At 43.2% G+C, this 13469-nt stretch overlaps 1 protein-coding gene across 29 annotated transcripts in view; it reads right to left on the bottom strand.

The window, feature by feature from the left end:
- Nucleotides 1–13263, bottom strand: part of Clasp2 (cytoplasmic linker associated protein 2) — a 193434-nt gene extending 180171 nt beyond the window's left edge. For 12 of the 29 annotated variants that reach the window (XM_076577238.1, XM_076577245.1, XM_076577241.1 and 9 more), the window contains exon 1: nucleotides 12852–13261. In XM_076577238.1, the coding sequence (XP_076433353.1) occupies nucleotides 12852–13046 (195 nt within the window). In that variant the 5' untranslated portion in view covers nucleotides 13047–13261. Of the gene's footprint in view, nucleotides 1–12851 lie in introns of all 29 variants that reach the window. The other 17 variants (XM_076577253.1, XM_076577254.1, XM_076577250.1 and 14 more) reach the window with 4 other exon arrangements.
- Between the last annotated feature and the right edge of the window lie 206 nt (nucleotides 13264–13469).

Genomic DNA, 13469 nt, shown 5'->3' with positions numbered 1-13469 from the left:
AAGCTACATAGGTTGATAAAAATTACAGGTTAATAGTCACCCATGCTTGTCAAACTCATGGTCATATTAGTTAGGTTTTCTAGATAAACAGAGATATATCTCAGATGGATAGGTAATCTTCAAACACTTCAAGGACTTAGAGAATGTGACATGTAAATGTTTTAATAACTTAGAATTCTGTTGACATGAGACACAATTGCTCCTGACAGCACCAATCTACTCCCAAGAGGATTTTGGACATCAAATTCACTATATATGAAGTTTGTTTTCTTCTTGATATAAATGGCCTATTGGGCAAAGATCTGCTCTTGCCTGCTGGACGAGCAGGACACAGGAAAAGTGACTGCTGAACCTTGCCAAGACAGGGTAGGACAGCCTTTCAAATTTTCCTGATTCTGAAAATGGTCTGTCAGATATTCTAGGCCAATGACCAAAAATGGATGCCCCAACGCTACAGAGAAACACTGGGTGACTGTCCAGGTAGCCAGTTGTTTCTATGATTTCTTGCATTTTTCAGAAGTCACTTGCTTGTACTTCTTGCTTACTCGGGTAATATAATTTCCTTTCTCAGGTCTTTGATGAAATTAAAAGACTAGATAGTTATAATTTTGCTTAGTTATGATAAGAGGTAAATTAGATATAAAACTTTAGATTCACCAAGGTAAGATAGACAATTGAATGTTTTTCTCTAATTTTGTCAAATACAAATAGACTAAACATTGTAACTGTAATTCTTTTCCTTTTTCTTTCTTTCTTTCTTATTTATTTGTTGTTGTTGGTTTTTTCATGACAAGGTTTCTCTGTGTAGCTTTGGAGGCTATCCTGGAACTCACTCCATAGACCAGGCTGGCCTCAAACTAACAGAGATTCATTTGCCTCTGCCTCTCAAGTGCTGGGATTAAAGGTGTGTGCCACCATGCCCAGCCATAACTGTAATTCTTGCTTGTAACTGTTTTGTTATATGTAATTTTACTATGTTAAAGTTAAAACCTTCCTTTTTGATCAGACAAAAAAGGGGAAATGCTGTAGGATATCTTTCCATATGCTGTGAATATGTTTTATTACCACTGGTTAATAAAGAAGCTGCTCTGGTCTATAGCAAGGCAGGAAATCCAAACAGAGAGACAGGAAGAAGAGGGTGGAGTCAGGGACACGCCGGCTAGTTGCCTAAGAAGAATGATGTGAAAGTACCTAAGCCACTGGCCACATGGCAATACATAAGATTAATAGAAATAAGTTAATTTAAGATGTAAGAACTAGCTAATAATAAGACTGAGCCATAGGCTAGTTTGTAATTAGTATTAAGCCTCTGAATGATTATTTTATAAGCTGCTACGGGACCAAGTGGGACAAAGAAAAGGCTCCAGGTACACAGACCTAACTCAACTCCTGACTAGACTGATTACATAGCACTACACTGTAAGTGTAGCAGAAGGAAAAGGTGCTACTTCAAAGATAACTACCATTTAATTTACTCTTAAGTTTCTTGACTACTCCACAATTTTTTCAACTAATAAGTATGAGGCACAGGAAAGAATAGAAGGTAGGAGACTGGGACCCCAGTATCAAGGGCAAAGTCATCAACAAACAAAATACAACGTACAGATCTGAAGCGTAAGTTTAAGGAAAAGATTCATGTGTTTGCAGCACAGGGTGCAGACCCGAACCGCCTTGGATCAGTCCCTAGCAGAGGGCAAGTGGAGTGGCGACCAACGAGGACCCAACCCAACCTTATTCTAAAAGAACAGTGGTGAAAGGGGCTCCAGACACAGGTTAGGTGGTGAAGTGTGTGCCTGTCATACACGAGGCCCTGACTTTAATCTCCAGTACCATGTACACTGGACATGGCAGAGGACGGCAACCATGGAGGCTGTGCTCCACAGGGAGTTTAAAAACAATTTTAAAAGCAAAAAAAAAACAGACAACATGTGTGACTAAATAAGGAATTTCAGCACAGAGGTAGAAATTTTGGGAAGCATAAGCCAGCCTGGTCCACCTAGCAAGTTCCAGGGCAGCAAAGGCTACATGGTAAGAATCTCAAAAGGAAAAAGAAAAAAAAAACCCAAAATATATTTTATTTTAAAAAATGGCAAAAAGAGGACCAGTAAACTGAGTTCAACCTCTGGGACCCACATAAAGATGGAGAGGATGGAGAGAACCAACTCCACAAAGTTATCCTCAGCCTCCACATGCACACCATGGCATATGTGTATTCCCACCCCACCAGCACACTATCCCCTCCCCGAAACACACACACACACACACACACACACACACACACACACACACACACAGTCCTAGTTGGGTATCTACTACTGTGTAACACCATGACCAAAGCAACTTGGGAGGAAAGCGTTAACGTCATCTTACAGTTTACACGGTAAACTTTACAGCCAATCATTAAGGCAAGTCGGCAGAAAATCAAGACATGAACCTTTGTGCATAGTGGTGTATCCCAGCACTTGGGAGGCAGAGGCAGCTGAATCTCTGTAAGTTTGAGGCCAGCCTGCTCTACATACTACATTCCAGGAAAGCTAGGGCTATGTGGAGAGACCATGCTTCAAAAAAAAAAAAAGACCCTGAAGGCAGAGGCGATGGAGAAACACTGCTTACTACTACTGGCTTGTTCTCACTGCTCACTCAACTTGCTTTTCTTAGCACAGGACCACCTGCACAGAAGTGGCACTGCTCACAGGAGTCTGGACCCTCCCACGTCAATCTAAAATTAATCAAGAAAATGCCTCACAGACTTGCCTATAAGCCAATCTCCTGAAGGCATTTTCTCAATTGACGTTCCCTCTTCTCAGATGACGCTAGCTTGTGCCAAGTTGACAAAACAAACAAAAACTAACACACATTATCATCATCATCATAACAGTAATACAAAAAACTTTTAAATAAATAAATATGAAAACAAACCAAAGAGAGGGACTGGGGCTGTAGTTCAATTGATAGAAATCTTGACTGACTCGTGTCCTTACATAACATTCCCAGCATTGCATAAAGCAGGTGCCATGGCCCATCCATGACCCCAGAACTCAGGAAGAAATGCAGGATGATCAAAAAAGAATTCAGGACTACAAGAGCTGACCAAACCAAAAAAAAAAAAAAAAAAGGAAAGAAAGAGAAAGAACTCAAGATCATCCTTGCCTACAAAGAAAGTCCAAGGCCAGTCTGGGTTACATGAGATCATGTCTCAAAAATAAGTAAGTAATCACTAAAATGACTGATACTCTAAGTGAATACTAAAACTAATGAGTTCAATAAAGCCCTGAGATTAAAGGTTGCTATAAAAGTCAATTGTGTTACACAGAGAAACCTTGTCTCAAAAAAACCAAAAAAGTCCACTGTGCTAGGAGTAGTGGTACACACCTCTAGTTCCAGCAGAGGCAGAGGCAAGTCTATATAGCAACTTCCAGGACAGTCTGGATAGAGCTTTCTTTAGACCCCGTCTCAAAATGAAACAAACAAATCAATTGTGGAAATCATTGCTATGATTCTAGTACCCAAAAACCTAAAGCACGGAAATCACAAATAGAAGGTCAACCTGAGCTGCAGAATGAGACCCTGCTGCAAAAACAATGTCTCTACACACTAGCATTCAAAACCCTGAGGCTACATATTACAGTCTGGATGTCAATGGACCCCAAAAAGTCAAGGGTTTGAACACTTGGTCCTCAGGTAGTGGCACTGCCTTGAAAGCATATGGAAACTCTGGGATTATGACCTATCTAGCAGACATGAATTGCTGGAGACAGGCCTGGAAGTTGATACCCACCTCTGGTTCTGGCTTGAACTCTAAGCTCCTTGTTCCACCAGGACATGAAGCAGCCATACCAGAAGTTCCCACGGCCACAAACAGAACAGCCCCAGCCTCCATGCCTCCTAGACCAAGATGAACTGATACCCTTCCTCCCTGAAAGATTCTGTCACCGAACAAGTAACTAATACACCCAGAAAATACTTAGAACAATTATAGGAAATAAAAAATGCTAATAAAATAATGCAAGATGAGCTAAATAAGTTCAGGATTGGAAAAATGCAATCCAAATCAAACTCACAGCAGGATTTATTTGTTCAGAGACAAACTGATCTTGAAATAAACAAACAAATAAATGAATAGTACACTATCATATCAATACTGAAAAAATAGATTAAAAAAAATAATAAATCAGGGTTGGGGATTTAGCTCAGTGGTAGAGCACTTGCCTAGCAAGCGCAAGGCCCTGGGTTCGCTCCTCAGCTCAAAAAAACAAAACAAAACAAAAAACTAAATCAAATTACCAGATTTCAAGACTTTATATGATGCTACAGCAATCAAGGAAGTATAGCTGAGACTGGAGAGATGTAAGAGCACTGACTGCTCTTCCAAAGGACACAGGTTCAAGGCCAGTTGAAGCCACATGGCCGATCACAATAGTCCCCAACTCTAGTACTAGGAGAGCGTAGACCCAATTATGGCCTAAGGAACAAGGCATGTATGTGGTCACAGCCATACACGCAGGCAAAACACTCATACACATAAAAGTAATTAATTTCTTAAAAAGGAAGTATAGCTATTAAAAAGAATGAACACAGAGTTTCATGAAATAGAAGACAATACAAAATAGACAAAAACTAGCTAACTGATATCTAACAACTATACAAAGGCATTCAATAAAGAGATTAATCTTTAAACAAATGTTGCTATAATTAGATGTCAGCATGCAAAACAAATATGCTTCAACTTACACATTACATCATTTACAAAAATTAAGCAAAAACCAGATCAAAGACATAAATGAAAATTACTTTCATTAAAAATGAAGTTATTGTTTAGCCAAACAGAGGTGGTGAACACCTTTAATCCCAGCGCTTGGGAGGCAGAGGCAGGTGGATCTCTGTTAGTTTGAGGCCAGCCTAGTCTACAGAGTAAGTTCCAGGATAGTCAGGGCTACACAGAGAAATCCTGTCTCAAAAAACAAACAAAAAGAAAGAAGTTATTCTTAACAGCGCGTGGTTCATCAAAGTGGCCCATTTTAATCACTTTAATTTTTGCAGCGTATGCAGGTCCTCATGCGTGCTATGCAGGTGGTGTACCACCGAGCTACACCAGCCCTTTGAAAACAAAGCAAGCCTAAACCCAGACCCAGTCAGGAGCCTAACACACACAGACAAACTGCTCCAATTTACCTGACTCTGAACACAAAACAAACTGCAACAAACAAAAAACAAGAACTGTTTTTACATTCTTCAATTCTTCAAAGCCAAACTTTAAGGGTTTTGTTTTGTTTGTTTGTTTTTAATCTTAAAACTAAAAGTTATTAAGTCAGGCCTGGGGCTGAGGGGATGATGGTTCAATTTACAGCCAAATGTGACAACCTGAGTTCAATCCCTGAAACCAAATGGCCGAAGTAGAGAACCAACTCCTAGGGGCCACCCTAAAGTCCAGGACTTTAAATTAAGTCGGTTAAAGAAGTTTTGTGGTTTCCCTATCTATCTTCAATCGCATTGGCTCGGGTATTAAGGAGAGCTGAGTTAACCACAACTGCATTTCATCAAATGAGGACCATAAAACAAGAACGAAGAAGTTGAGAATCGAGAATTAAAAGTCAGGAGGTGAGTTCAAGGACAGCCTGGTCTACACAGCAAATTGCAGGGCAGCCAGGGCTACTAAGAAAGACCAGGTCTCAAAAACAAAATAAAACTAAATTAAATGAGAAAGAGAAAGAGAGACAGTGTTCTTAATGAAGCCAAGTGTGATGGTATACACACCTGTAATTCCAGTATTTCTGAGGTGGAGGTTAAGAGGTTACAAATTCAAGGCCAGCCTAAACAATAATGCTAGAACCTGTCTCTCTTTCCAAAAAGTTTTATAAAAGGGGTCTTAATAAAATAGATGTCTCATGAGGTAGTCAAAACCAATTTTTCATGAGTATATGATGTATACAGGGGAGGCAGGTACATTTCTGGGTGTTGTGTGTATCTACACATCAGATAACAACCTCAGGTGTTGGTCTTAACTTCCACCTTGTTGGAAACAGGGTCTCTTCTTGTTTTGCCTATGTGTACTATACGCTAGCTAGCCAGCTAGCCAGGGACTCGCTTGTCTCTGCCTTCCATCTCCCAAAGGTGTACTAGGATTACAGATGCATGCTCTCCACAATCAGTCTTTATGCAGAGTACAGGGATTCAAACTCAGGTCTTCATACTTCTGTGGCAAGCTGTTTACCCACTGAGCCATTTCCCCAGCCCAATTAGTCAAACTCTTCCAAATTCACGTACACTGAAGAAATGAAGTTTGCTAATACACCACTTGCAAAGTCTTAGTCACCAACAACCACTCATCTATAACGGTCTGAGCTGGTGTGGAGGCATTCCAGCAATTACATGTTCTGTTGCAGCCGCATGACTATTGTTAGTCAGACTGGCATGTCTACAGGTTCTGCATTCTCAGATTCAACTGCCATCACACAGAAAATATTTGGGGAGAAAACCTAAGTCTATGTTGAACATCTACAGACTTTCTTCCTTTATCATTAACCCCTGAACAATACAATATAACAAGTATTCACACTGTATTAGGCAATGTGGAATAGCACACAGGAGCTTGAGGCAGGAGACCTGAAAGCATACTAGGTTACAGAGTAAAGCCCTGAGAGAAAGGCTAACACTCAACTTCACGGAAAATCACTCCAAACCAATTCTCGTGTATGCGCCCAGACTGGCAACACAAAGAGACAATGTTAAAAGTAAAAAGAATTAAAAACAACCCGGATGTTCATCCCACCCAGCAAGTAAATAAGAACAGACAAAAATCAGTAAGCAGTGATGAGAGGTAAACCTTGACTCCTTTCTCTTAACCAAAACTGGTAAACTTGGAATAACAAAATGGCTCAGCAGGTAGAGGCACTTGCCACCAAGCCTGATAGCCTGAGTTCAATGCCCAGAACCCCTGTGGGATGTTCTCTATGTTAAATGTGTTGCTCTGATTGGTTAATAAATAAAACACTGATTGGCCAGTAGCCAGGCAGGAAGTATTGGCGGGACAAAGAGAGAAGAGAATTCTGGGAAGTGGAAGGCTGAGGAAGAGAGACACTGCCAGCCTCCGTGATGAGAAGCAACATGTTAATATACTGGTAAGCCACGAACTACATGGCAACTTATAGATTAATAAAAATGGGTTAATTTAAGATATAAAGCTGGGCGGTGGTGGTGCATGCCTTTAATCCCAGCGCTTGGGAGGCTGAGGCAGGCAGATCTTTGTGAGTTTGAGGCCAGCCTGGTCTACACAGAGCGAGATCCAGGAAAGGCACAAAGCTACACAGAGAAACCCTGTCTCAAAAAACCAAAAAAAAAAAAAAAAAATAGAAGAACAGTTAGCAAGAAGCCTGCCACAGCCATACAGTTTGTAAGCAATATAAGTCTCTATGTCTCTATGTGTTTACTTGGTTGGGTGTGAGCGGCTGTGGGACTGGCGTTGAGAGAGATTTGTCCTGACTGTGGGCCAGGCAGGAAAACTCTAGCTACACAGAACCCTTGTGGTGGAAACCGACTCCTTCAAGTTGTCCTCTGACCATCCCTATCACCCCACCCCACCCCCACACACTCAGCAAAACACAATAAAACGGGTATATTTTAAGAATGTACTATTTAACAGGAAATATGACTTAGGTAATACTGATATTATTGGGAGGTATAGAAATGTCAAATGGGGCCTAACAAGATGGTTCAGGGGGCCACTGGGTACAGGCAGTTACAACCTGAGTTTGATTCCCCAGTACCCACATGATAAAAGGAGAGAAATGGCTCCCATAAGTTATTCTTTGGCCTATATGTGGACTGGGGCACAAGTGTGCACCTAAGCCACCCCCCCAACACATACACACAAACACACACACAAATAAATAAATAAATAAATGGAAAATGGGCTGTGATCTTAGAATCCCAGAAATAAGATACTAGCACAGTCATTAGCTTAGCATTATGTAAATGCTAGTTATTATTTTCAGTAGACAGGATGTAAATATTATTAATCATTAAAAGGCACACAATAGAAAAAGAGCATTCAAGTTCTTTCCTGCTAATTTAGCCGGGCTCTGACCTAAGTCAAGATACTTAGGTCATCTTTTCTACAAGTAAAAAAAGGGTACAGTCTTCTTAAAGCCATCCTATAGAGTAAATGACATCATGCAAATTCAGCACTTACGACAGAGCTTAAGACTCACAAGGACAGCTTTTAAATGGTGATTTTCATTTTCACAATATTTAAGGGTGAAATTTTATTAACATAATATTGCTACAAAATCTACAAAGCTTTTAACAAAACTCAAATACCAGAGTATACATCACATATATGCCCATTCCTGTGATCGTAAGTCCACAGTTAGGACTTTTCCACCAGACGCAAGACCTCGACCATCTACTTCATATTTTAACTTTGATATTAAACAATTGTTCCAACGTAGCCTCGTCAAAACCAAACTTGACTCTTCCTTTGCCCTCTGGTCTCCATCCAGCAGACAGCATGCATAGCCTACTGCTCAAGAAGGCAGTCACTCTAATTCCTGTTTCTCTCAATCCTCACACTAACCTAAAATAAAATCTGCAGCCGGCTTTCACATTCCACAACAAAAGTCCTACTAGACCTACCACAAATCACATCACAGATGTTTGGCTCTGTGTGGTGGTATACGCCTCTAATACCAACACTAAGGGGGCAGAGGCAAATGGATCTCTGTGAGGTCGAGGCCAGCTCGGTCTACATAGCAAGTTCCAGACCAGCCAGAGCTATACAGAGACCCTAAGTCTTAGTTACTGTTCTACTGTTATGAAGAGACACCATGCTGTAGATATTGCTCTGCAGGCTGTGAATGTGTTGCTCTGATGGGTTAATAAATAAAGTGCTGATTGGCAGTAGCCAGGCAGGAAGTATAGGTGGGACAAAGAGAGAGGAGAATTCTGGGAAAAGAAAGGCTGAGTCAGGAGACGCTGCCAGCCGCTGCCACCATGAGAAGCAAGTTGTAAAGTACTGGTAAGCCACAAGCCACATGGCAATTTATAGATTAATAGAAATGGGTTAATTTAAGACATAAGAACTAGATAGCAAAAAGCCTGCCACGGCCATACAGTTTGTAAGTAATATAAGTCTCTGTGTGTTTACCTGGGTCTGAGTGGCTGTGGGCCCGAGCGGGACTGGAAAAAACTCCAGTTACAACACCATGACCAAGGCAACTTACAGGAAACAGTTTCAGAGGATTAGTCCATGAACATCACAGTGGGAAACAGATGGGCATGGCACTAAAACATTAGCTGAGAGCTTATATCCTGACCCCAAAATTGGGGACACAGAAGACTAGGCTGGCATGGGCTTTTGAGACCTCAAGGCCCACCCTCAGTGACACACCTCCAAGATGGCCACACCTCCTAATCCTCCCTAAACATTCCACCGACAGAGGATTCAGATATGTGAGCCTAAGGGGCCATTCTCATTCAAGCCACCACATCCTGTCTCAAAAAAAAAGTCCACTTCTCAGCACTGCCACTGCTACCAAACCTTGGGCTTTTTGTTATTCCTTTATTTTCCAACTAAAGACTGTCCCTCATAGAAACCCTCTACCACATTGAGAATATGATCAGACATCCTCAGATATACAGTGAGTTTAAGGCCAGCCTAAGCAACATGAAAACCTGTCTCAAAAAACAAACAAACAAAAAAAAAAAAAACTGAATCCTGTACATCTGTATATCCACTTGGCAGTTTAAGAGCACTGGCTGCTCTTCCAGAAGACCCAGATTCTATTCCCAGTATCTACAGGGCAGTTTATAACCTTCCAGTTACAACTCCAGTTCCAAGGAATTCAAATGCCATCTTCCGCACCGGCTATGCACACAGAACTCAGACATACGTGCATGCAGAACACCCACACACAAACAATACAATAAAGAATCATTCTTAAAAAAATTAAAAATAAACCAAGAATTGTGGCACACACCTTTGACCCCAGCATGGGAGGGGCAGGGACAGACACAGGCAGGTCTACAAAGTGAGTTCCAGGCTAGCCAGGGCTACATAGTAAAAAGTGAGATCTTGTGTAAATAAATAAATAAATAAATAAATAAATAAATAAATAAATAAATAAATAAATAAATAAATAAATAACAGGCTCATTACAATAAAAATGCCCTCTTTCTAACAATATTAGAAAAAAATATGCTAAAAAAATTAAGCAATGAGGACAAGTAATTCCTAAAGGAGAGAAAATTGAGTGACCCGTGTCCTTGAGTAGAAAAGGCACAGCATCTAACAGCAGAGCCAAGGAACTGGCACAAGGAAGGAAGACGGGCACTTTCACCCAACTAAGAGAAAATAGTGCTGTGGTATGGTCTGTATGTCAAATTACTCTGATTGGTCAATAAATAAAACACTGATTGGTCAGTGGCTAGGCAGGAAGTATAGGCGGGACTAACAGAGAGGAGAAAAGAAAGAACAGGAAGGCAGAAAGAGACACTGCCAGCCGCCTGCCATGACAAGCACCATGTGAAGACACCATGTGGCAAGGTATAGATATATAAAAATGGATTAATTTAAGATATAAGAACAGTTAGCAAGAAGCCTGGCACGGCCATACAGTTTGTAAGCAATATAAGTCTCTGTGTTTACTTGGTCGGGTCTGAGCGGCTGTGGGACTGGCGGGTGACAAAGATTTGTCCTGACTGTGGACAAGGCAGGAAAACTCTAGCTACAAAAGAGAGACCAGTAAGCAGTGCCACCAGAAAGTGTTTAGATAGTGCAGTATCTAGAGATAGACTCAAGCGGTCTCAGGCCACAGCATCTTGTGAGGAACATGGAAAGAATGTGTGAACCTCAGGCACTTCCCTTAAGGATTGCACTTCCCTTAAGGATTCTAACCAATTAACTGGAAGCTCAGAGACGTGACAGAAAACTTGGGATACTGTGGCATCACAACTGCCACTTGCTGACAAACATCTCAAGACTGCGAAGGCTTGAAGGCAATCCTACTGTCAATATGGAGAATGCAGCAGCACATCAGTTTTCACTGGAGAGGGTGAGCAACATTCCTAAAGGGCTGACTGCCCACAACAGCCAATGCTGCAACATAGCATAAACCAGCCATGCTGAGTGGACATATGCCTTTCTTACACAGTAATGGTACCTAGCTAATTTCTTCAAAAGAAATTAATACTTCCCGATTGGTAACTATATTTTAGTAAATATTAACTTTTCCCAAACCTTTTTTTTTTCAAAGACAGGGTCTCATTATATAGTCCAATTTGGCCTCAAACTCACTATCTAGCTCAAACTGACCTTGCTCTTAAGATCCTCCTCCCTGAGCCTTCCAAGTGCAACTTTATTATAGGCATGTGTCACCACAGCTAGCTCTTCTTCAAACTTAAAAAAAAAAAAAGAATAAAGAGAAAAGATGTAACGGAACATTAAGGCGTGAATTCTCAAACTCCATTACCTTTAGGGGAAACATGTTCTTCACTGATGTATCCACTAGTAAGATCCCATGCTCCTGTAAAGGACCCCTGGCTTGCTACTTTAAGTAACCCTAATTAAGCTCACCAATTCATTTAATTAAGGGGGGGAAAAAGGCATGAAAGTAGAAGGGAACTATATGGAAATAGCAAAAGTAGGAAAATAGAAGTAATGGGTGGTGAATGTGAATAGAGTACATTATACACATGCATGAAAATGTTACAATGAAGCCCATTATGTATAATTCATATTATATGCTATTAAAACTTTATTTTAAATCTTGGTAAAGGTCTAACCTTCCTATAATTCGTATAGTCCTCACGATTAAATCTGCATAATTGTAGAGTTTGTTTTCTTGTCTCTATAGATGAAAATTTCAAAGTACAGCCTGTTCACTGGATATATTACTAAAAATGTTCCATCCAAGGGAAGTTCCCACCCGCATTTTAAAGCAATACTGCCACCAGAAGACTAAAAAGAAAAGTAACTGCTAACAACCCCGGAACCGGCTAATTACAGAATATTTCCTTATCTCCATCCGTGGCCACGTTACAAGCTGCCTGCTCCCGACTCAACACCCATTCCTTCTTGTACCTCACCCCCTCCTCCCCATTCCCATTTTGCCTGCAGCATCAATTAAACCTGAGAGCAAATCGTTTCAAATCTGACTTCGTCCCTAACTGCGGAAAAACAAGAGGACAAATGAGCGTTCAACCGCTTTCTGTTGTCAATTAAGAGAAAAGCAAATAAATAACGCCATGAGACAAGCAGTCCTTTCGTGCGAAGGACCTGAGTAAGCGCTAAAGATACTTTTGAGAGAAGACACAACCTCCATATAAAGACTACGAAAGAAAAAAGAAGGCGACAGGGAGAGGGGAAGAGGAAAAGAAAGGGAGGGAGAGGAGACAGAATAGGAAGGGAGGGAGGAAGGACGGGAAATGGAGAAGGAAAGACAGAGGAAAGGAGTGGGGAGAGAAGTAAAGAGAAGGAGGGATTGGAAGAGGGAAAGGAGGGGGAGAGGGAAAAGAAACTGGAGATTAAGTAAAATAGAAATCAATCGGAAGAGATGAACTTGACTGGCCAACTTCACGCCGCATCCTAACGCCCCGTCTCGGCGCAGGCGTTACACAAGGCGTGTACAAACCGTACAAAGTCTTCAAGCCTTTGGCTGCAAGTTATCACTTTGTAAAGCGCCAAGCAGCTCCGCAACGTGTCACGGAACCGCCGCCTGTAGCCGTACCCCGAAGCCGGGGGGCGAAGCCAGCGCGTCCCCGGACCCCCGCGGCAGCGCGCCCGGGTTAAAGAGCCGCGGCGAGGAGCGAGCGCGCCCGCCCGCCCCGGCCGCGCGCCCGCCCGCCCCGCCGCTCACCCGGTAGTTGCTCGAGCCCACCCAGCCGGTGAGTGCGTCCACGGTCTTGGCCAGGCGACTCGGGTCGTCCTCCAGGTCTGGGATGGCGCCGGGCGCGCCGAGGGAGAGCAGCAGCTCCTCGCCCGCCTGCAGCCGGCCGCTCACGTCCTTCTGCAGCACTTGGGAGCTGAAGTACTCGGCGCCGCGGGGCTCCATGGCCGCGCCCGCCGCCCCTCAGCCGCCCGTGGCCCCTTAGCCTCCAACTTTGCTCGCAGCACCGCCCAGCCGCGGCGGTGGGGCCTCCGAGACGCGCTCGCCACCCGGGTGACGCCGCTCCCCGGGGCACGGCGGCCGGCGGGGACTCCCCCCACCAAACTAGTCAAACTCGGCGCCCCCCGGTCCCAGCCCCGATTCAGAGGCTGCGGCTGCCGGCGACGTCAGCGCGTGCGTGACGTCAGAGCGACGCGCCCGCGGAGCTGGCCTCCCGGCGCGCCCCGGCCCGGCGGGGGCTGCGGCCTCCGGCGCTCCCGAGGGTGGGAGCCGTGGGCGGTCGGGGTCGCCTCGGTCTACTCGCGTGGGCGCTCCCTGAAGTCCCCTGTGGGAATCCCGGAATCTCCGGCGATTCGCTCCGCTGCCGCC

The sequence above is a fragment of the Peromyscus maniculatus genome, chromosome 7, assembly GCF_049852395.1.
Source record: "Peromyscus maniculatus bairdii isolate BWxNUB_F1_BW_parent chromosome 7, HU_Pman_BW_mat_3.1, whole genome shotgun sequence".
Taxonomy (NCBI): domain Eukaryota; kingdom Metazoa; phylum Chordata; class Mammalia; order Rodentia; family Cricetidae; genus Peromyscus; species Peromyscus maniculatus.
This window is presented reverse-complemented; position numbering and strand designations above follow the sequence as displayed.